This window comes from Poecilia latipinna, unplaced genomic scaffold (genome assembly GCF_001443285.1).
Source record: "Poecilia latipinna isolate Pla-1442-1.1 unplaced genomic scaffold, P_latipinna-1.0 Scaffold630, whole genome shotgun sequence".
Classification (NCBI taxonomy): Eukaryota; Metazoa; Chordata; class Actinopteri; order Cyprinodontiformes; family Poeciliidae; genus Poecilia; species Poecilia latipinna.
Genome location: NW_015113246.1, coordinates 209,008 through 229,751, shown reverse-complemented (window position 1 = coordinate 229,751; position 20,744 = coordinate 209,008). Strand labels below are relative to the sequence as shown.

General features: G+C 38.9%; 1 protein-coding gene across 1 annotated transcript in view; it reads right to left on the bottom strand.

Moving 5' to 3' along the window:
• itsn2b (intersectin 2b) overlaps nucleotides 1-20,744 on the bottom strand; it is a 54,392-nt gene that overhangs the window by 17,562 nt on the left and 16,086 nt on the right. The window contains exons 2-27 of the mRNA XM_015043418.1: nucleotides 20,111-20,170; nucleotides 19,277-19,369; nucleotides 19,127-19,190; nucleotides 18,838-19,010; nucleotides 17,852-18,103; nucleotides 16,759-16,834; nucleotides 16,555-16,673; nucleotides 15,062-15,125; nucleotides 13,429-13,566; nucleotides 13,218-13,306; nucleotides 12,835-13,097; nucleotides 11,802-11,951; nucleotides 11,576-11,716; nucleotides 11,034-11,121; nucleotides 10,713-10,852; nucleotides 8,303-8,439; nucleotides 7,442-8,202; nucleotides 7,245-7,366; nucleotides 5,673-5,918; nucleotides 5,406-5,602; nucleotides 3,923-3,969; nucleotides 3,639-3,805; nucleotides 3,274-3,304; nucleotides 2,899-3,020; nucleotides 1,648-1,744; nucleotides 1,367-1,558 (exon numbers count right to left, since the gene is read on the bottom strand). Of these exons, the coding sequence (XP_014898904.1) occupies nucleotides 1,367-1,558; nucleotides 1,648-1,744; nucleotides 2,899-3,020; nucleotides 3,274-3,304; nucleotides 3,639-3,805; nucleotides 3,923-3,969; nucleotides 5,406-5,602; nucleotides 5,673-5,918; nucleotides 7,245-7,366; nucleotides 7,442-8,202; nucleotides 8,303-8,439; nucleotides 10,713-10,852; nucleotides 11,034-11,121; nucleotides 11,576-11,716; nucleotides 11,802-11,951; nucleotides 12,835-13,097; nucleotides 13,218-13,306; nucleotides 13,429-13,566; nucleotides 15,062-15,125; nucleotides 16,555-16,673; nucleotides 16,759-16,834; nucleotides 17,852-18,103; nucleotides 18,838-19,010; nucleotides 19,127-19,190; nucleotides 19,277-19,369; nucleotides 20,111-20,117 (3,976 nt within the window). The 5' untranslated portion in view covers nucleotides 20,118-20,170. The remainder of the gene's footprint in view (nucleotides 1-1,366; nucleotides 1,559-1,647; nucleotides 1,745-2,898; nucleotides 3,021-3,273; nucleotides 3,305-3,638; nucleotides 3,806-3,922; nucleotides 3,970-5,405; nucleotides 5,603-5,672; nucleotides 5,919-7,244; nucleotides 7,367-7,441; nucleotides 8,203-8,302; nucleotides 8,440-10,712; nucleotides 10,853-11,033; nucleotides 11,122-11,575; nucleotides 11,717-11,801; nucleotides 11,952-12,834; nucleotides 13,098-13,217; nucleotides 13,307-13,428; nucleotides 13,567-15,061; nucleotides 15,126-16,554; nucleotides 16,674-16,758; nucleotides 16,835-17,851; nucleotides 18,104-18,837; nucleotides 19,011-19,126; nucleotides 19,191-19,276; nucleotides 19,370-20,110; nucleotides 20,171-20,744) is intronic.

Here is a 20,744-nt window from a genome sequence, read left to right as displayed (position 1 = left end):
TATATATATATATATATTTTTTTTTTTAACCAGGTGAAGCTAAAACTAAGACACTTCAGTTTTGGGTAAAACAGAGGGTATTTTTCATCTTAAATGCAAAATGACAATTATTTCAATCATCAATTCATATGATGATTGAAATAATTAATCGTTAATCGTTTCAGCCCTACTAAGAATATTGTTTCATAACGCAACTCTGCTTTGAACTTCTCCATCATTTTATGTTTCATTTGATGAGTAAAGGAAGCTTAATATAATCTGAGATACTCTTCAAATTTTAATTTGAGAAGAAAATGGAAAACATTAATTTCCTTTTTCACCACTTTGTGTTGGTTTGTCACATTAAATCCCAATAAAACGCTTAAGTTTGTGCTGAAAAGGAGTGTGAATACTTTTGCAAGGCAGTGTTCATTCTAAAAACACACAGAGAAATGAGCGGGAATGACCAAATATGGCAGCTGTGGCTCCGTGACGTGTTTTGTCAAGGCTGTGTGAGAAGGGCCATAGGCTTTTTACAAACACAAGGTCGCCCCCTGCTGGCAATTAGAGAGAATGCAGCTGTTTGCATTCCTTCTGGTGACCAGCAGGGGGCGAGCAGGCTGTGTCCATCTTTTACATACAATCCATGGTTAAACAAGAAGCCTATTTCATGTTTTTCTAACGTTAAAAAAAGAATCTTGATCTTTTAATCCTTTCCTAGAGATTGTTTTGGGATTTAAAACCTCTAAAAATGTGAAAAAAGAAACGTATCTGGATACAAGGTGAAGCAAAAGAGGAAAGACAAGCAACAGAAACCCACCATCGCTCCATTTAACACACTTTCCTGCAGATACAGCGACACCAGTTCAAAATTTGAAACAAAAACAAAAGAAATCTGCAAGGATAAAAGGCACAGAGGTTTCAACAACCCAGAGAATCAACACAGTGAGCCAAAAATCATTCAAAGACCCGTTATTTATATAAAGGAAGACATTTCTCCTTTTTCTGGTTTCCCCTCAAATGGTTTAGTTTGCAGAGTGGAATAATTAGAAGACAGAAAGTCCAGATTTTCACCCCATCAAAGCAACAGAGTGTGATAGTGGGTCTCTGTGGCCTGGAGCAGAAGAGGAAGAGGAAGAGGCTTTCTACCACCCTAGAAGGAGAAAGACAAATGGGGAGAAAGAGAGAGAGGAAAGGAGGAATAAAACAAAGGAGGAAGTGAAAAGAGGGAAACAACAGGAACTGATCAGAAATTATTAGTGATTACAGAAAAAGTTTGATAAATCAGCAGATTTAGGATTAGTTTCAGACATATGGAGCCCCAGTTTCAATACACACTTCTTTGCTTCCATGTTTTGTGAAAAATTTGAGTTTTAGTTTTACTCACATTTTTGACTGGGTTCATTGTCCGTGGTCATCTGGACGTAATTGAAGGGGAACAAGCCGGTGACGCCATTAACCTCTCCCTTCCACCATTCGGGGTTGCTCTTGTCTAAAACATTGATCAGTTGCCCTTTAGAGAAGCTCAGCTCATCCTGGTTGGCCGCTGTGTAGTCGTATATGGCGATCACTTGGCAGACTGAGCAAACAGGAAAGAAAAGAGTCATTATTTATGAAAATTTTTATTTATGCTACTCGGATGTCGCATCCAGAGCTGTTGTGTCTTACCAGACTGTTGAGCAGGAGTGGATTTTCCACTGTTGGAGCCCAATATTTTGACATGAGCGGAAGGGAACCAGCCTTTCTGACGTCTCTTGCCGCGTGCCTGAAGTCAGAGAAGATCAAAACGCACCCTGATCACAAAATTTGAATCACCGAGAGGATGCAGAAAAATGTCTCCACAAAGAACACATGGATTTTTACAAGAATAACATTATTATTATGAAGTTACACCACATATTTTCTCTTATGAGAGCAAATGGACAGAAGCAAAGCTTTATCCAAACATATTACTTGTAAGTCAACACAAACTAATTTACTTAAGAGTATTAAATAAATCACTTCAATTGCACAAAATGCGACTAGACTGATATTGGAAGAAATTACATTCTACTCCCTTTTCATTTATTTTGTTTAAATTGAAGACTATTCTCTTTTGATAAGAATAATTATTCATCAAGCTGCATTTCTACTATTGAGCGTGTAGTTGCAGCAGTTCGCCACCAGAGGGCGTATCGAACACAGTGAGTACTCCTGACTCAGCAAGCCGAAGGAAATTCAGCGCTCCAACGGCTGTTAACGGAAAACACTCAATGTTGCTCTCATATCTATCTATTAACAGACAAATTAGTAATATAATTATTGCAGTGTTTAAGTCCATGCTAATATGGGGGAAGTTGGCCATTTATCTCTGAGTGTGTAATGGTTAAGTGTTATTTGTTAGCTTGCGTAAGCTAGCTGGCAGCTAGCCGTTAACCGTTACAGGTGTTACACCATATTCTGTGACCGCCGTATATTGTGACAGTGGAAGGCGTTGTAGGAGGCGCTGTTGCAGTTTTACACTTCGCCATACTTCGGCCTTACGCAAATGAAAAAAACAAAGAACAAGTAACATATTATCACTAATATTGTTATGGAAATATACATGGTCACAGAATATGATAGCTCTTATAAGATATTGTGACCACAATGCAACTTACTGTAAAATCCTAAATATTTAAACCCAACTGTTTTTGCCAACTCTCTCCATCTTAAATATAATGGGACTAGTGCTGCTATGACTGTGTGAAGTGAGCTAAGGTGGAACAATTTATGTTTAGGAAAAGTTATTAATATTTATTTAAAAGGAGCCAGCCAATGGTAATTCGTTGTCACACAAACGGCTGTTCATCAACAAAGACGCTTGTTGTTGCTCTCTTATCTGTCTGTCAGCAGTGTTCAGGAATGTTTAAAAATATTAGAAATATAATTTTCACACACCTGAAGCTCTCCGAGCCACCAACCAGACGGGTTCTTGCTGAAAATGAGGATAAGCTGACCACTTTCCAGACTCAGCTGCTCCGGGCTAGCAGAGCTGTAGGCTTTGGTCACCTGAGCGATTTCTGCACACATGACATCATCATTACTTTAAATTTATGACCAAGATTTTAATCTCCATTCTTCATGGTTATTTAGGAAAATGGTACACTTAATAAAATTTAATTAAATAAAGGAAACATTGAGCAAAGTGTACCAGTGTGTCTTCAAAGTGCTCTTTCTTTTTATGCAATTACTGCTTTAACAAGCAGTAATTGCATAAAAAGTCAAAGGACACCAAGTTGAAAATCTTAAACAAGAAAAAACATAAGCGCTTACCTTGCTTTTTCTTTCCAGATACACTTGATGTCTAAAAGGAGAAAAAATAACTTAAATTTAATGCACATAAACATTCAAACACAAAAAAGGAACACATGATGATAATATGCTATATTTATATTTGTGGTGTTTATTTTTTGTTTTTTCAAAATAAATTTAAAAGCTATCAAAAACAAAACACTTTGAATTTCAGTTTGCGAATGTTATCAGTTTATCCCTACCATCTCAGGATGACAAACTTATAGGGGTCATTCTTGCGCCTTTTTACTTTAGCACAACTTCTACGTTGCAAGAAATGATGGTGAATATGTAAAATTTCTTGAACTCGTGTAGCATTATTCAGAGTTTGTGCAGAGTGTCCTTACGTCAGCCTCTTTGGGTTTGACGTAGTTGCTGGGGAAGGCGCCCGTGTGTTCGCCCGTCGACCCGCGCCACCACTCTCCATCTCGCTGGCTCACTAAGATCACGTCGCCCTCTGAGAACGTCAAGTCATCAGGCTCTGGAGACTCGTACGGGTACAGCGCCACATACTCTGCAATGACAAAAACAAACATAGATGAACTCTACTGATAACGCAGATAGACACGACAAGAATGACAATTTTCTGTGTTAATGGTATAAAGCCACAGTAACTTGAGTTTTACTCTACCTTCAAGCTGAAGGGTGTCAACTGTATCTGAGGTGGAGCTCTTGGGTCTAAAAACAGAGAAAAACTTCCTTCATTATTCTTTTACATTTGTTTTGCATGAGTCCTAAGCAGAAAGCAAGCTTCAGGAAATAGAAACTCCTGAAGTAAACAGTGAAGTTTGGAACAAACACTGGACTGACAGGTAAAGCAAGAGCAACAGCCGCAGATTCAGTTTCGCCACAACATTCATCCCAGAACCAGCCGACATTTATCATTCACAGAACAGCAAGTTCAAACTCCTGGAGGTGAAAAACAACTAAAGAAAAAACTACATAACTTTGCTGTTCTTTGTTCCAGATCAAGCAGCGTTCATTCTTTAAGTTAGAAGACAGTTTTAAAGCTGTGATAAAATCTTTCCTAAAATGTACACTTATAAAAACCAAACAAACAGGAAAGGAGTCTTTGGTAAACAATAGGCTGAAAGGAGAAGATAAAGGAAGCCAGAAGAATAAATGCAAGTCATTTCATGGATGTTTGAGTGATTTTTTTGTTTGTTTCTTTAAATAAAGAATATATTTTTATGTTATTTCTGTAATTTCTGTGTGGATATCTTTTTGTTTTAAACTGTGAGATTTATTTAGTGAACAAATACAGCAAAGACTGTTGCAGATCAGCCAAACCTGGATCTATAAATTAATATTTTCTTCCCTGGAAACATTAAAACAAACTTAAACTGACCTATGAACCAGGACAGATCTACAAAACATGGAATAGTTTTATAAACAAAAACCTCTTTAAATAATAATATGTTCTTTTTAACTTATCGAAGGGGATTATAAGTGGTTATTTTCGCTCCTTCTGGACTCCAAATTACATCAGTAAGTCCCTCCAGTTTTTTTGCAAATATGCAAAAGTCACACAACATCTACAAGTGTCCACATTTTTTGTCTGATTTTTACTGCAATTTTTTTCTCAAAATTGGCCAAAACATTGAATTTAAGTTACTGCTGCATCAGCCTTACTTGTAACTCACACAGCAATTAACAAGAAGTCACGTTTAACATCACACATTAGCGCAAATATCGTGAAAATTCCTTACAAATATTTCCAAGTTAGCGCCATGAAATCTGTTATTTTGATTTAAAAAAAAACCCACAAAACAATCATGAAATCCTGGATCAGTGTGAAAAGATGTTAAATATTATTGAATTTTAAGAAACACTTGCTGAATGCTGAAACAAACAGCTATTTATTGATATATTAACAGTTTAATGGGTTTATCAGTACATTCTGTCACAACTGGCCCTTTAAAAACACTCAGATTTTTTATTTGGCCCAAAATGAAAATGAGTTTGACCCCCTGGTTTAGGTCATAAAGCTACATTTCTGGATTTGAAATTCATTTAAGGTGAAGTCCATTTAGGGTTTTCATTTGTTCTGAGCTACGATCATGAAAACTAACAATAGTAAGAAACTTTTGATGGAGCCCTGATTCATGACTTACTCTGCCCCTTCCTCTTCTCCCAGGACCGTCACGTAGGTTTTGGGGAACCAGCCCTTTTCGCCGTTCAGCTCCCCCAGCCACCAGTTCTCCTGCTGCTCCAACACGCGAATCACGTCGTCCTTGTTGAAGTTCAGGTGGTTGTCCGTCTTTGCCGTCCAGGAGCAGAGCGCCTGAGCCAAAACGTTCCCCACCACCGGCTGCAACAGAGGAGACAGCTCAGCGAAACATCGAAGTGCCAGAGGACCAGGAGGCGGTCGCCGTGGTTACCTGTCCGTGCGTCTCAGAAGGAGCAGGGTGTGGAGACTGCGTTGGGGTGAAGGCAGACTTTGTGCCTGATCCCTTTGCAGCTTCCAGCGCATTGGAAAGCTGCGCCTGGATCGACACTTGAGGAGCGGCAGCGGCGAGTTTAGCTGACGGGCCGACCTTTTCAACGTAGCTCTCTGGGAAATATCCCATCTTCCCCTGTTTGCTGCCGTACAGCCAGCCCTCCTCTTTCTCCGTCGTCTCGTCCACCTGGCAGCAAACAGACAGGATCGATTTTTACATCACGAGAAGGACGCAGGAGACTTCTGACCAACAGAATAACTTCTGAGGCATCAGCTACGTTAACCTGAGGGAAGTTGGCAACGATTTTTTTAATAAATATTTAACAAAGATACTAATTAATGTTTTCAGAGGTCATGAAAGGTCAAGCAGCAAGTCCATATTTACAACATCCAACACATATGGTGCCAATCAACTTTGCTACAAATATTTCAACTGTAGAAACATAGCACAATTAATTTATACAGCTCTGGAAAAATTTAAGAGACCAGTTTCTCTGATTTTACTCTTTATTGGTTAATGTTTGAGTAACATGAACATTGTTCTTTTATTCTGTAAACTACTGACAACATGTCTCTGAGATTCCAAACTAAAATTTTGTATTTATTTGCACAAAATGAGAAATGGTCAAAATAACTAAAAACATGCAGTGCTTTCAGATCTGAAATAATGCAAAGAAAACAAGTTCATGTTCATTTATAAACAAAAATACTCATGATACTCAGGAAGAGTTCAGAAATCAGTATTTGGTGGAATAACCAGGAGGTTTTCAATGGGGCTCAGTGCTCTGGGCTCTTAGTTTTTCCAGAGCTTTATAAGTTTTGTTTGACTTTGTTAAGGGGGGTAAGGCTGACCTTTGACCCCGGAAACGTTTTTCATTTGTGAACTCTTAAAAATGATAATGACACAAATAAAACATAACACAGTTGACGGACATCATATTTTGTCTAGTTTGAAGAAGGTGAGGGGAGATAACTTTAACCTTTAACCTTTATTTTCAATGCATCTGAGCGGCCAGATACTAATCTTAACACCAACAAAATAATCTGATCTCTGCCACTTCCATAAGATGGATGCACATCAGATTGTTTTCATCTGAACGGTCATGTCGCATTTAGAGAGTTTCCCGCTTCCACCTCTGGACGTTTATTGTGATGTAAACAAATAAAATAACTGAAGCGCATCATATCACAGTCAATCGTTCCAGTTAATGCTCCACAAAGTGTCGTTGCCATTAGTTGAGTTTTCTTTTATCCTTCGTCTTGCTATGATCTGGTAACGATGTCATCGGCTCCATTGCTGAATAAACTTTGAAATCGATCCATAAACGTCTCCGTCCGTCATCGTTTCTGTCGTGTGATGTCAGCAATCTTTTCTGGGCATTCGGGTCGCTTTGGGGTCGTAAACCGTTCACACAGCATCTCACTGGATTTAATTAGTTTTATGAATCAGATTTCATGACACCGTCAGCCTTGAGTGTTAAAACCGGCCGTGTTTCCTAAATGACGTTTTTACCTCGATGATGTCGTCTGCTTCAAAGCTGAGCTCTTCGTTGTTGCGCGCAGTGAACGGGTAAAGTGCTTTGTAGGATGTGAGGGCAGCAGACTTCCTGTGCTGCGCGGCCTTCGGCTGTCCACCTGTAGCAGCAGGTGAATAAGGAGGTGAATTAATCTGGATTATAATCCAGGAGAAAACAGAGTTGTTCTGCTCACCCTTCCTCTCCTCCAGGCCTCTCAGCAGGGCCGTCAGCTTCTCCTGGATGTCCACCTTCCCTCCGTTCGGCTGCTGCTTACGGGATCCCTCCTCCCTCTTCTTCTTCTCCTCCAGCTCTGCTTTTCTCCTCTCCTCTTCCTCCTGCTGAAGTCTTCTCTTCTCTTCCTCTCGCTTCCTCTTGTCCTCCTCTTCCCTCCGTTTCTCCTCCTGCTCTCTCTTTCTCCTCTCGTCAGCGTCTCGGAGCGCCGCCTCCGCTGCTCGATGTCTCCCCCTCTCCTCTTCCTCCCTCTCCCTCCGGCGCTCATTCTCCTTCTTCTCCTCTTCCATCCTCCTCCTGTCCTCCTCCCTCTTCCGTCGCTCCTCCTCTTCCTTGCGTTTCCTCTCCTCCTCTTCTTTTCTTTTTTTTTCTTCCTGCCTCCTCTCCTGCTCCAGCTGCTTTCTCTCCTCCTCTAGTTTCCTCTTCTCTTCCTCCAGTTTTCTCCTCTCCTCCTCCTGCCTGCGTCTCTCTATCTGCCTCACGCGCTCCTCCTCCTCTTTTTTCTTCCTCTCCTCCTCTTCTCTCCTTTTCCGTTCGGCCTCCTCCTTCGCTCTCAGCTCTCGCTCTGCCTGCTCCCTGGCAGCCTGGAGGAGAGCCTGTCTCTCCCTCTCCTCTTCCTCCCTCTTTTTGGCCTCCCTTTCCTCCTCAATTCTCCTCTGACGTTCTTCTTCATCCCTCCTCAGCTTCTCCTGCCACTGGCGCTCCTTTTCCAGTTTAATACGCCTGTGAAGACATTCATGGCGTTACTATAAACTCCTAATGAAGACGATGATAAAGTCTTAAATATCATTCAGGATGAAAGCTATAAAGTTCTGCTGTGGACCTTTGGGTTTCCTCCTCTTGTCGCTTCCTCTCCTCCTCCTGCTCCTTCCTTCGGATCAACTCGCGCCGCTTTTCCTCTTTGACGCTGCGCAGTTTCTCCAGAGCCGCCTGCTGCTTCCGCTGGCTTTCCTTCAGTTCCTGACGCATATTAAGAAATAAAAACACATTTAGAAGCAAATCGTGATCATTAATTTACCAGGACGATAAATTGTCCCAAAATGATTCCAATAAACAATAATATTGTTATTTTGAGACCGTTTTCAACAGCAAATAATTCAAGTTTGGCGTCTCAAAGACAGTTAAATGTAATTTTGTACAGAAAACTTTACACTGGACAACACTTTAAATATCAAAAACACAACAACCAAAAACAATAAATAGAAAGAAAATAAAAACCAGACAAAACCAAACCAAACCCATAAATGAAACAAACTGTGACATCTCAGTAAACAGAATTGCCCTTCAAAAAATACTAATAATCAGAATGAAAATTATCGAGCCATCAGGGATGTCCAAAGTGAGGCCTGAGGGCCATTTGGGGCCGTCTGGATGATTTTGTTTGGTTCCTTGGTCCACAGTTTAAGAATGGAGTGTAAATGTCAGGGGTGTCGAACTCATTTTCATTTTGGACCAAATCAAAAATCTGAATGTTCTTAAAGGGCCGGTTCTGCCAGAATGTATTGATAAAACCATTAAAATGTTAAAATATCAATAAGTAGCTGTTTGTTTCAGCATTCAGTGTTTCTTAAAATTAAATCTAGAACATCTTTTCACACTGATCAGTCCATCCAGGATGTCGTGATTGTGTTTCCTTTGCAATTAAAATCACAGATTTCGTGGCGCTGATTTAGAAATATTTGTAAGGAATTTTACGATATTTGCACTAATGTATGATGTTAAATGTGGCTTTTTATTAATCACCATAATGATCACCAACTATAACCTGACATTAAGTAAAGCTGAGGCAGCAGGCTGAAAATATTTTGGAAAATGTTTACCTGTCGTTTAAGAATCTGTTTACATTTTACAGATTCCTTTTCTACAAAATTTAGGCTACTTTGCTTAATTAAAATTTTTACTTAGTATTTTGTTGAGGAGATTAAAACAACAAATGTCTTAAAAAATAAATCTTCTCAGTTTTAATTAAAACAAATGTGGCCCTCAAGTTCTCTCAACAATTTTGTCCCCAATGACAAAAGGTTTGAACACTGCTGGTCTGCACTAATATCTTACAGTTTAAAGGAGAGGCAGTACAAAACAAGGATAAGAAATGAAACAAGTCAGGACATGTTAAACAAAGACAAAAAGAAAATGGAGAAGGAGTTTCAAAGAGACCTAAGGCGAAACATTTAGTAGATGGAAGAGTTTACGGAGGCAGGCCAGCAGACAGAAGACAGGCTGAAGCATTTTGTCCTCAGCTCCCAAAAACTGAGGCAGGAAATGAGGAGGGATGCAAGAGGAGCACGGATTAGAAAGGAAGTGAGGAAGAGGAGGACGGATTAGAAAGGAAGTGAGGAAGAGGAGGACGGATTAGAAAGGAAGTGAGGAGGGAGCAGCGGACGAGGTTAAAGGGTGAAGTGGGACGAGACAGAAGAGAAAAAGAAAGAACAAAATAAGTCCAAGAAGCATTAGGGGGTGTTCGAGATTTAAAAGTTTGCAGAAATCTAACATTAATGTGAGGGAAAAATAACTTTCTTTACAGGCATGCATCATCCTACCAGCCTACATCTCAAACATTCAACCAATTCAACCTTATACTACTGTTTTGTAAAACCACTGTACAAATAAACATTTTCTACTGATCTTTTCTTATATATTTAAAATTAAATGCAAAGAAGAATTGAAGTCAAACTGTTTGTGAGCACAAACTTACTGACTAAAGAGTAAGTTTAGTCGGTAAGTCTAATTGATGTCAGACTATAATCTGGCATCAATTAAAGCCGTTTAGTACAAGTAAGAATGTTTTTGACATTTATTGAGTAAAGCCTTCAATAAACTCCCAATTATTAGAACAAAAAGTACGGGGATTTGTTGATTTTGTGTGAATTCTCAAGAAACTTGAGGGACCAGTTGATATAATCTGACAGTAGATGGATAAAAACTGCATTGATTTTATTGATAACATAATATTTAAGCACTTTGAGTGTTTAGTCTAGGCTCTAGAAGACCACATAAAAAGCTATGGCGGGCCAGATTTGGCCCACGGGCCTCGAGTTTGACACATGTGGATTAGAATCAGAGAAATACGTGCAAACAACAGGTTGGTGTTGTCTTTATGAGGTGGAGAACTCTTCATTCTTTGAATTAGCTGAGAAGCGTCTCTGTAAAAAGTGTCAGCAGCTTCACAGATGTAGACAAATAGAGATAAATTAGAGAGATGAATGCCCTGAATGCCATTTCTTCACTCCTACCTGCATGTCTTTGTTGTACTGGTCCATCTGGGCCAGCTTGGCAGCCGTTTCCTTCTCCAGAGCTTCCAGCTGGTCTCTCAGTTTCATGCAGGTCCCTCTTTTCTCTGTGACTCCCATCTTTAGGTTGGACATGGCTGAAGCTACAAGGTCAAAAACACACAATTCCACAGTCAGAGAACATTAAGAAAACTCTTCACATCTTTCCAGTCAGAGGTCAATACTTAAAATCACATTTCACTTTACAAACTAAGCAGCTTCAAACTGTTTGAGATTAATCTGAGTTTGGATCAGTGGCACGTCTGACCAGCCCTCAGTACTAACCAGGCAGGTTATTCAGGGACATGTTCTGGAGTTTTTCTGCCAGTCGTTTCTTCTCTGGAGTCAGCTGGGACAACTTCCTCTGAAAATCCTGACCACATGCAAACACAGACAATTAATTAAATACATGTCGCATCAAATAGACGATTCCTGCTAATTTGATATTTAAAAGTATCCAATTCATCTAATACTCTTTGATTAGATTAGATAAATTAGAGAGTGATAAATGAGAGAGAAATGAGAGAGAAATTAGAGAGTGATAAATGAGAGAGAAATGAGAGAGAAATTAGGGAGATAGAATAGAAAGTTATATAGATAAATTAGACAGACAGACAGATAGATAGATAGATGGATAGATAAGAGAATGAGAGAATAGAGAGTGAAATAAATTAGAGAGATAGACTGATATATAATCTACTAAACTTGGATTCTGATCTATGAGTGTTACGTATAAAAGAATGAATAAATAATATTTCTCTCAACTTTCCAAACATCATTATGAATAAAGTATGATTTATCTGACCAAACAGAAGAGCGGATCAAACCTCTATCTGTCTTTGCAGAGCGTTCAGATCCTGTTGCCGTGTGTCTTTCTTCTGATCTAGAAGATCGAACTCTGTCCTCTGGAGTTTCTTGTTGTTCTGAATGTCCCGCAGTCGGTCAGAAATCTGACGCTGTTTGTTACCCTGAAAACCAAGAGTTCAGACAAACTTCCAACTTTGCAGGCATATGGTTGGAAAAGGGAAAAATAGGTGTCTTTTCAGGACTCACCACTGCCTCCAGCTCCATCTCCAGATTCCTCTTCTTGGCCTTCAGCTTGATGATCTCGTCCTGCTCCTGCTCCTTCTTCATCTTCAGCTCGCCGCGCTTCCTCCTCTCAAGCTCCTCCTTCCTCTGTCGCTCCAGCTCCCGCTGCGCCGCCTGGAGTCACCGGAGGTCAACAGGGTTACACAGTAACATTCAAGCACTTTTCAAGCATTTTCAAGGTGAGATTTTAAACTTTTCCAGCATCACACTCTGGAGATAAAAATACAAAAAAGCTAAAAAAATAAAATAAAAAAAAAGATACAGCTTCAGTTCACTGGTATATGTTGTCATTCACAAGTGTTTATAATTTTTTTGATAGCATTCAGATGTAATTTCATGTTTTGATTAATTTTATTGTTGATCTGAATGGAATGGTGGAATCAACTGACTCACTCTTTGGTTACCTAGCAACAGCCTTTTGACCAACTTGTGGTTGCCTAGCAACAACCTGTTGAGTAACTGGCGCAGCAGTTTAAAATCTGCTTCATAACTGCTTAAAAATATAAAAACAACACAGTGGAGTGAAAACTGGATGAAACGGAAAAGGTCACTCATTTTGTAAACGTGTGATATTTACAACAAAAACTAATCAATATTTATTGATCTTGACCAATATAAAGTGCTTATATTGTGATCCGTTTTGTTTTTAGCCATAGAAATAAGAAATATTCATTACATTGAAACAATCCAAACAAATCGTGTTAAGGTAAACAATCTTCCTGTTTAAATTAAATTAAATGCTTAAACACAATATACAAAAAGTTACAAAAAAAAAAACTCTAAAAAATGTCCATGTGATGTTTTCTGGAATTTAGCAAATATAAATAATTTTGGTAATTCTAACTGCCCTAAAAGAAGAAAAATTTAGTCTGATTTAACTTCAGACAGTGAGAAAAAACTTGTCAATGTGTAAATGTTTTCCATGTGTAGGCTTTTAATCAAATATTAGATTCCAAAACACCTAAAGTGAAAGCCGCTCAGCACTGAGTCGCCTCACCTCTTTTCTCTCTCTCTCTCTCTGCCTCTCCTCCTCCCTCTGTCTCTCCAGTTCCCTCTGTCGCTCCAGCCTTTGCTCCTCTTCCTTCCTCCTCCGCTCCTCCGCCTCGCGGGCCTCCCTCTCCTTCCTCTCGCGCTCCTCCCGTTCTTTCTGAGCGCGCCGCTCCTGCTCCTTCCTCTCCGCCTCCAGCAGAGCCAGTCGTCTTTTCTCCAGCTCGGCATTCCCCTGCTCTATGTTGGCTTTGAACTTATCCTCAAACGACACTGGAATGGAAAACGTCGGTTTTTTGGGGTTTTTTTTTAACTCAATGTCAATCTTGCTAATGACACAAAAAAAATGTGGATGTGAAAGAATGAAAAAGTAGAGACTGTGGGAGTACTGACGGTTAGTTTTGGGTTTCTGTGGCGGTTCTGCATCGAGGTCGTCAATCATCGCCGAATAGAGGTTAGAGCTGGACCCATTCATTGCACTCCTGTAGCGCAGATTAAAAATAAATGACTACAAAACATCCTTAAATTGGCAACTAACTGTGCCAAAGTTATTCCAAGAATGTTTCCATGTTTTCTAAAGTATTTCCAGACTGTGTCGTCATACCTCTGTGAGGGTGGTACCAACTCGGTCGGCAGGGTGAGTGGCAGCGGTTGTCCGCTCTTCGCCATGTCAACAAGATGCATAGCCAGAACAAACTCCTCCACGTTCAGCTTTCCGTCCTTATTCACATCAGATAAAGTCCTGCAGACGTAACGAATCACTAATTAAAGTTTTTACTCAACTGTAAAAAGAGTATTATCCATTTTCCAGCTAGCGTATCATTTCATAGCACATTGAAGTAACGTTCAGTTGCTATAAAAATGCTATTAATATTAAATATAACTTACAATAAAACATAATTTCTACTTGGTAATTTAATGTCTTGAAATTGGGCCTCTGTCTCTTTAAGAAATTCCTGATCTTTCCAACATCATCGCAATGTGGCTCCTCTATTAACCCTTTAACAGTGTTTTTGCGATTATAAGTAGATCGTATATTGTTACAGCTCCACCAGGTGTTTGCTAATTGCTGCTGGCTAGTCTGAAGGAGCTGAGTGGGGGAATCGCAGGGGAATGATGCTCTGTGAGGCAGAAGCTTGTAGACTGCAACTCTGAGGTGGAGCTGTGCCTCGAAGGCGGGGCTAGGTCCACCCAGGCATTTTGGACAGCTGAATGGTTGCCATGGAGATTAAAGGATTTCTCAAACACGCATGAAAGAATCAAAGCAACACTCCAGGTCTGTTTTTGATGAGGAAATAACATTATAACATGAAGTAAACTCAATTTTACATAATAATGCCTCTTTAATTAACACAGCGGGTGGAGAATTTAAAATATGTCAAAACTAAGGAACATTTCATCTCCTGTTTTACATAAACAGTTGTGGACTTTTGGAAGTTTAAAAAGTCTAAATTGTCTTAGACCAAAGAATTAGTGTGATTTGCTTTATATATATATATATATATATATATATATATATATATATATATATATATATATATATATATATATATAAAATCAATCCTGCAAGTTGAGAAGAAAAACATCAGGAAAAGAGGTTTTTAGGTATTATAATCTCTGACTGTGAAACAGCCTTTTTACGGAGAAGCTGCTGGAATCATTCAACATTTTCTATTTCTAAGGTCTAATATTTTCTCTGGTGTTTATTCATTTGGATGTTAGATAATACTTTTACATTTATTCTCATCTAATCTTTTATTTTCAGTAAACATTGTATTTTACTCCTGTTTTTTTATTTTCCATTCATCATTTAATCTGTGGTTTCATCATATTCAGGGCTTTAAACTTTACACAACTTTCTGCTGTTCTCATGACACTTTGTTCACCAACATTCCCTGAGGTTTTCTCAGAACATAAATATTTATACTGATATTAATTTACACCCAAATGGACTCTGTTTACTAAACTGAGGGAAAATGTTTGGCCTGGATTCTTTTAGGGGTATTAGAGTAAAAGGCACTGAACACAAATTTTTATACATTTTTATTCCGCTTCACAATTATGAACAACTTGGTGTTTCTGTACCATATATAATCTCATAAAATACATGAATTTGTGATTTTAACATGGAAAGTGTGAAACGGTTCAAACTGCTTTAATCATTTTGCAAACAGAAAGACTGGATATGAACGAGACAGAGTTAATTTTTCTCTTTGTTTGGAGACAAATGTTCTCACCAGATGGAGGCCAGCTGCGCCTGCGTCAGCATCGTAGTTGCCATGGCGCTTCTCACCTGTTGACCTGGAAACATGAGTGCAAAATGTCATGGTGGTTTGTGCAGCACATATATGCTGCTGATGAAGGAAGCATGAGATCCAGAGCCGTAAGCGTCTGTTTTAACTAAATCACAAACACAAAAAAAAGTTTGACCTCAGGTGTTTCCGTCAGATAAAAGAAATAAAGACTGTAAATGAATGTAACAGCTTGGGTGGAGCAATGCAAAACAAGCCACTTGTGTAACTTGTTTTATGCGTCTGACTGCATTGATCTGGAAAACATATGTAAATGTGGCTGGAGGAAAAGAGTGAGAATGTGTTTACGTGTGCTTTTGTCATTTCAATAAACCATTTATTTTCATAAAAACAGGTTTGGCGAGACCTTTAAAGAAAGACATTAAATGCACACTATTTATGTTGAGAAATCTGCCCTGTGTTTAAACACACCCATAAGTACAGCCTCGACTCCCTGTGATAAAATCACCAGTGATCACTCTTCAGGGAGATCCACAACTACAGTTTTCTATTGCTGCCTTCACACCAGGAATCAGCCATCCAGTTGACCGTCATGTTTTTGAGTTAAAAAATGTTTAAAGTTGACAGAAAATGTGAAAATATGACTTGATAGTTGTGCATTATTAGAAGACTGGAAGATTAATACTTAAACATCAACTATATGCAATAATTTAAAAGAAAAAAACCCTAAGATAAATTAACAATGATAAGCCTGGTGGGGGCACAAGTAAAGCCTGGTCGCCCGCCAAGCTTATGATACACTGAGAGAAACCCTGTTTTAGAACCAAACGCATTTTGAGCCTCAGGAGCTTCTGGTTTACATTCAAAGAATATGTGGAGGCGTGTCGAGGGCGTGTCGAGGGCGTCTTGAGGGCGTGTTGCGGCGCGTTTCGCACGTCTGACGTGTCCAACGCTGAAGTTACAAAATCTGAACTTCCGCTGCTTGTAGTTTTGCATTTTCTTAACTGTGGAAGATAAACTAATCGTCACCGTTTGCTCTCGCCTTGTAATCTATGACCAATCAAGCTACGACTACAGAGATAGGAATAGAAAGGACCTGACTTGGAAGAGGATCCACGAGGAAGTTGGAACGTTGAGTAAGTTATAACAAATATTGAAAATATTTCCCCACATTTGAGCTATCTAAATCCGTTCAGGAAAAACGTTGAGTCATGTTAAATAAATGTTAAATAAACTTATTTATTTAGACGAAACATGTAGAAGACGGAGGAAGAGTTTGAGGGACACGTATGCCAAGGAGTCTCCTCTTAACTCCCGACTAAAGAGGTTTGACGTGTCTGACATCTAGAGCAAAATGTCAAGTGTCTGACTTCAAAGTGACACGCGTCGAACTTGAAGCGTCGGATGCATTTTTGACGGTGTGAACGCAGCATAATAGCGCCATATTTTTTTGACGACAGATAAAAAACACAACACACCTGTAAGGTATCCAACCATCTGTGTATCCAAGATGTTGAAGTGCTGCCTGTACTTCAGTCTGGAGGGATGCGGCACAGCCCAGTCACTGGGAACCGCCGCCATGGGAGAGGAGGCGGAGCTGAAAGATTTACACACCATAAGAAACTGAAAACAAACAGGAAAACAACATATCAGGTCTACGTTTAGGTTTCTGTGTGTTTTACCTCCCAGATCCCCGATCCAGCAGAGAAGAGGAGAGTCCACCCGGAGAGGCATAGGAAACTCCACCAAGAGGCAGGCCTAAGGAACACACATTTATTCATTATCCACATTTATGAGGTTTTTTATTAAATTCAAACACTTGGCAGCTGGTATTAAAATGCCAGCTCTTCTACTTATTTTCTAGATATTTCAAACAGATTAAAATAAAACTTTGGCTGGATATTCTTAGCAGACTAAACTGTAGACTGCAAAAAAGAACCAAAGTAACACTCAAAATGATTGCTTTCTTAAAATAATCTCCAATTTTAAGAGCATTTTCATTCTTGGGACACATAAAATAAAAGATGACCAGCATTTTTGTTCAGTATAAATATTTATATTGTATTTATAGCGATAAAAAATGTTCTAGGTTTCATCTCCTTCACAGCAACTTTTGTAAAGAGGATTAAAAACAGGTCAAATATATCACTGAAACCAGAAGTAAAAAATGGCATAAAAATAAAATATGTACTCTTTTATTGTAATATTTTATGAATAAGTTAAATGATCTCTTCCAAGTATGGATTTTTTTTTTAATTAATTTTTAAATTTAGCACTGCAAAAGCAGAGAAAGTGAACAGTATTTTGTCTTTATCTTCTAGCACAAACACTACAATGCATAGCTTGTCATTATTCCCTTTTACGGTTTAGCTGCTAAATTACTGACATCCAGGAGAAAATGAGATAAAAAATAACTTTTTGGTAGAATACGGCGCAGAAATCCAAAGGATATAGCAAGATTATTATGTTGAAAAGAGATTATTTCTATCCTTTTTAATAATCAATAAAAAGTAAATTATTGGCGGTACAGCATTTGAACCCTTGAGCAGCAAGTTTCCTCTGATGTTTTGATCATTTATCTTTGGTTTTGAGCTCCAAGTCTTTGATAATCTGCAGCTCCTCCTACTTAAACCTGATAATTCAGGTGTATGAACTGCAATACCAAAAATTTTCAACACCAAACCAAACAAAAACAAAACGTTCTGAGAACTTACACATTTCTTCATAAATGCACAAAGAAAGAAACAGTGGTTAAAGTAGCAACAAATCACACACCGGCGTTCAAACCTCCAGCAAGCATCGGCTGCAGCATTCCCATGGTGCCGTTGGGCAGCGCTGTGTTCCCCACCGTGGGCATCAGAGGCCTGGTGGCGGTGGAGGCGATTAGCGGGTTCATCCCTGCTGACGTGGGAACCATCGGGCTGAGGCCGGTCATAGGGGTCAAAGGTGAGAGTCCGGGGGACGCCATGGAGAGAGGGGTCAACATGGCGAAGTTTGATCCTCCCATCATGGGCACAGAACCAAGACCTGCAGCAAACCATCAAACGTTTACGGCCAACAAGTCAAGTACTTGGTGTGAGGGCTGAAACTGATTATTCAGATGAGTAATTGATTAATTCTGTAAAAAAAGGGCAATTTTTATTTAAACACTTAAGTTCATTTATAAATTCAGTAAAAATACAAAAACTAAAAATTAGATTTATTTTTTAAAACAGGAAAATATGCATTTTACAATAAAAAAGAACAGGATTTATTTAGTGAATGATTAATCTTTTATAGCAAAAATATGCATCTGTAGCTAAAAAAAATATCTCTCATGTGAAAAGTTCAGTTCTTAATGCTTGACTTAATACAGTGTATGGCTGATGTATTGATTATCTTTCAATGAATTAATTAACTATTAAATATGAAAAGGTGCTTAATAACAATGTTTTACAGAATTTGAACCAGGTGAAGCTAAATCTCCCAGTAGATGAGTTCTGGTAAAACATATTTACCTCAAAGAAGGTTTTTTTTTTTCTTTAATACAAAATGTATGTTATTTTTGTACAGTTTTGTCTTGATTACTGTTCTGATGCTGTTTCATCAAATGGTCTTTTTTGAGTCTACACACTCCAGTTAACAATTAATTGATGATTATTTCAATAATTGATGCATCACAGTTACTACGTTTGGTCATTTCAGCCCTCCTTGATTTCCAAAACAAACTTTTAAACTTGAAATGCATTTTAAACGGTAAGTCATCCATAGCGACGCCGTACCGTAGGCCGGGTTGGGCATGGCTGAGGTGGGAGCCGATACTGGAGGCTGCTTCATGATGATGGGCAGCGTTGATGGAAGCTGTGTGCCCTGAAGTTTGAGCTTTATGAGCTTCATAGCGATGGAAAACTCCAACCTGTCCATCTTCCCATCCCGATTCAAGTCGGCCAGAGCCCTGAGAGACAAAACAAACAAATAAAAAAAAAACACCATAAGGTCAAACAACTGTGCCTCATGATTACAGAGTATGATCCAATTCTGCCAGTGGGTGTTAATACTTATGTTTTGTACCAAATCTCAGCCAGAACAGAGGGAGGGAGTCCTGACTGGAGGAAGAACTTTCTGGCTTGTTCTCCTACAGGAAACAGCAACAATAAAAACATTTTAAACTGGGAGAAATAATGATGGACATCAGGCGTCAGAGTGTCTTAATGTGTGAACCTGAGATGAATCCCATCGACGGGGAGAGAGTGTCGAACTTCTGGTCATGTTTGTCCCTCTCCTCCGGAGAGATCGCCCAAACAGCAGAACCACCTGCAGTCACACAGTTAGAGGCGTCACAAATTTACATTCACTAAGTTTTAAATAATCAAACATGGCTGACAAATCTAATAAAACAGGCACATCATAATAAATCAGAATACTGTTCGAAAGTTCATTTGAGTAAAAAAACAAACAAGAAAAAGGGAAAAAAGGAGAGAAAGAAAAGAAAAAAACAAAAGAAAGAAAAAGAAAAGAAAAATGAAAAATGAAAAACAGAAAAGAAAAAAGTAAAAATAATTTAAAAAAAGAAAGAAAGAAAAAAGGAAAACAAGAAAAAAACAAAATAAGAAAATAAGACAAAAGAAATAGGGGGAAAAATTTTAAAACGGGGAAAAAGACAAAAAAGAAAAAAGAAAAGAATGAAAGAAAAGCAAACAGACAGTGTTCACATGGGAGCACAGATAAGGAGGAACATAAAAGCCGACATCAGTGAGGAGTCAAGAATGTTCTGGTTTATTGACAAACTGATAATGAAGCGCTCACAAGCCGATACCTTTAATTATTATTTACAGAAACAAGGTCGGCTAAACAAGACTCTGGTTTAGTAGGAAAACAAACATTAGTTCAAACTTAAATATGCCACCAAGAAAAAATACTTAAAGTAGAGCTGAAAAATAAAAGAGCTGACAGTGTGTTGGCCTCAGCACAACAATGTTTCTTTGCAAACCAACACACTCGCTCATTTACCCCTCCCACACACACACACACACACACACACTGCAGAGGTCTTACCATTCATATTTGCAAGGGGGGGGACTCCCAGTGGCGTCCTCAGCTACCGCTCACGGCCATCTGCAAAGCACAAAGTCACAGTCCATCAGTCAGAGCTGCAGCTGCCCCAGCAGCCGAGGAGCCGCACAAAGAGGAAGAGCAGAGCGATTCTGAGCAGTCAGCGGTCGTAAACAGACTTCTCCTGCGCTCTTCAATCAGGGAACATTGGCGGAGACCCAAACCCTTCAGATGCTTCACTGTTCTCCATACAGAGAAACGCTTCACAACCAAAATGCAATCAATGATGACAATATACAGCTCTGGAAAAAACTAGAAGGCCACCTAAAATGATCAGTTCTCTGGTTTTACTGTTTATAGGTAAATGTTTGAGTAAAATGAACATTGTTCTTTTATTCTATGAACTACTGACAACATGTCTCTGAAATTCCAAGCAAAAATTTTGTTTTTATTTGCAGAAAATGAGGGAAAAGATACAGTGCATTCAAACCTCAAATAGTGCAAAGAAAACAAGTTCATATTAATTTATAAACAACAACAATAATGTTTTAACTCAAAAAGAGTTCAGAAATCAGTATTTGGTGGAATAACCAGGAGGATTTCAATGGGGTTCAGTGCAGATAGCTATAAAAATTCC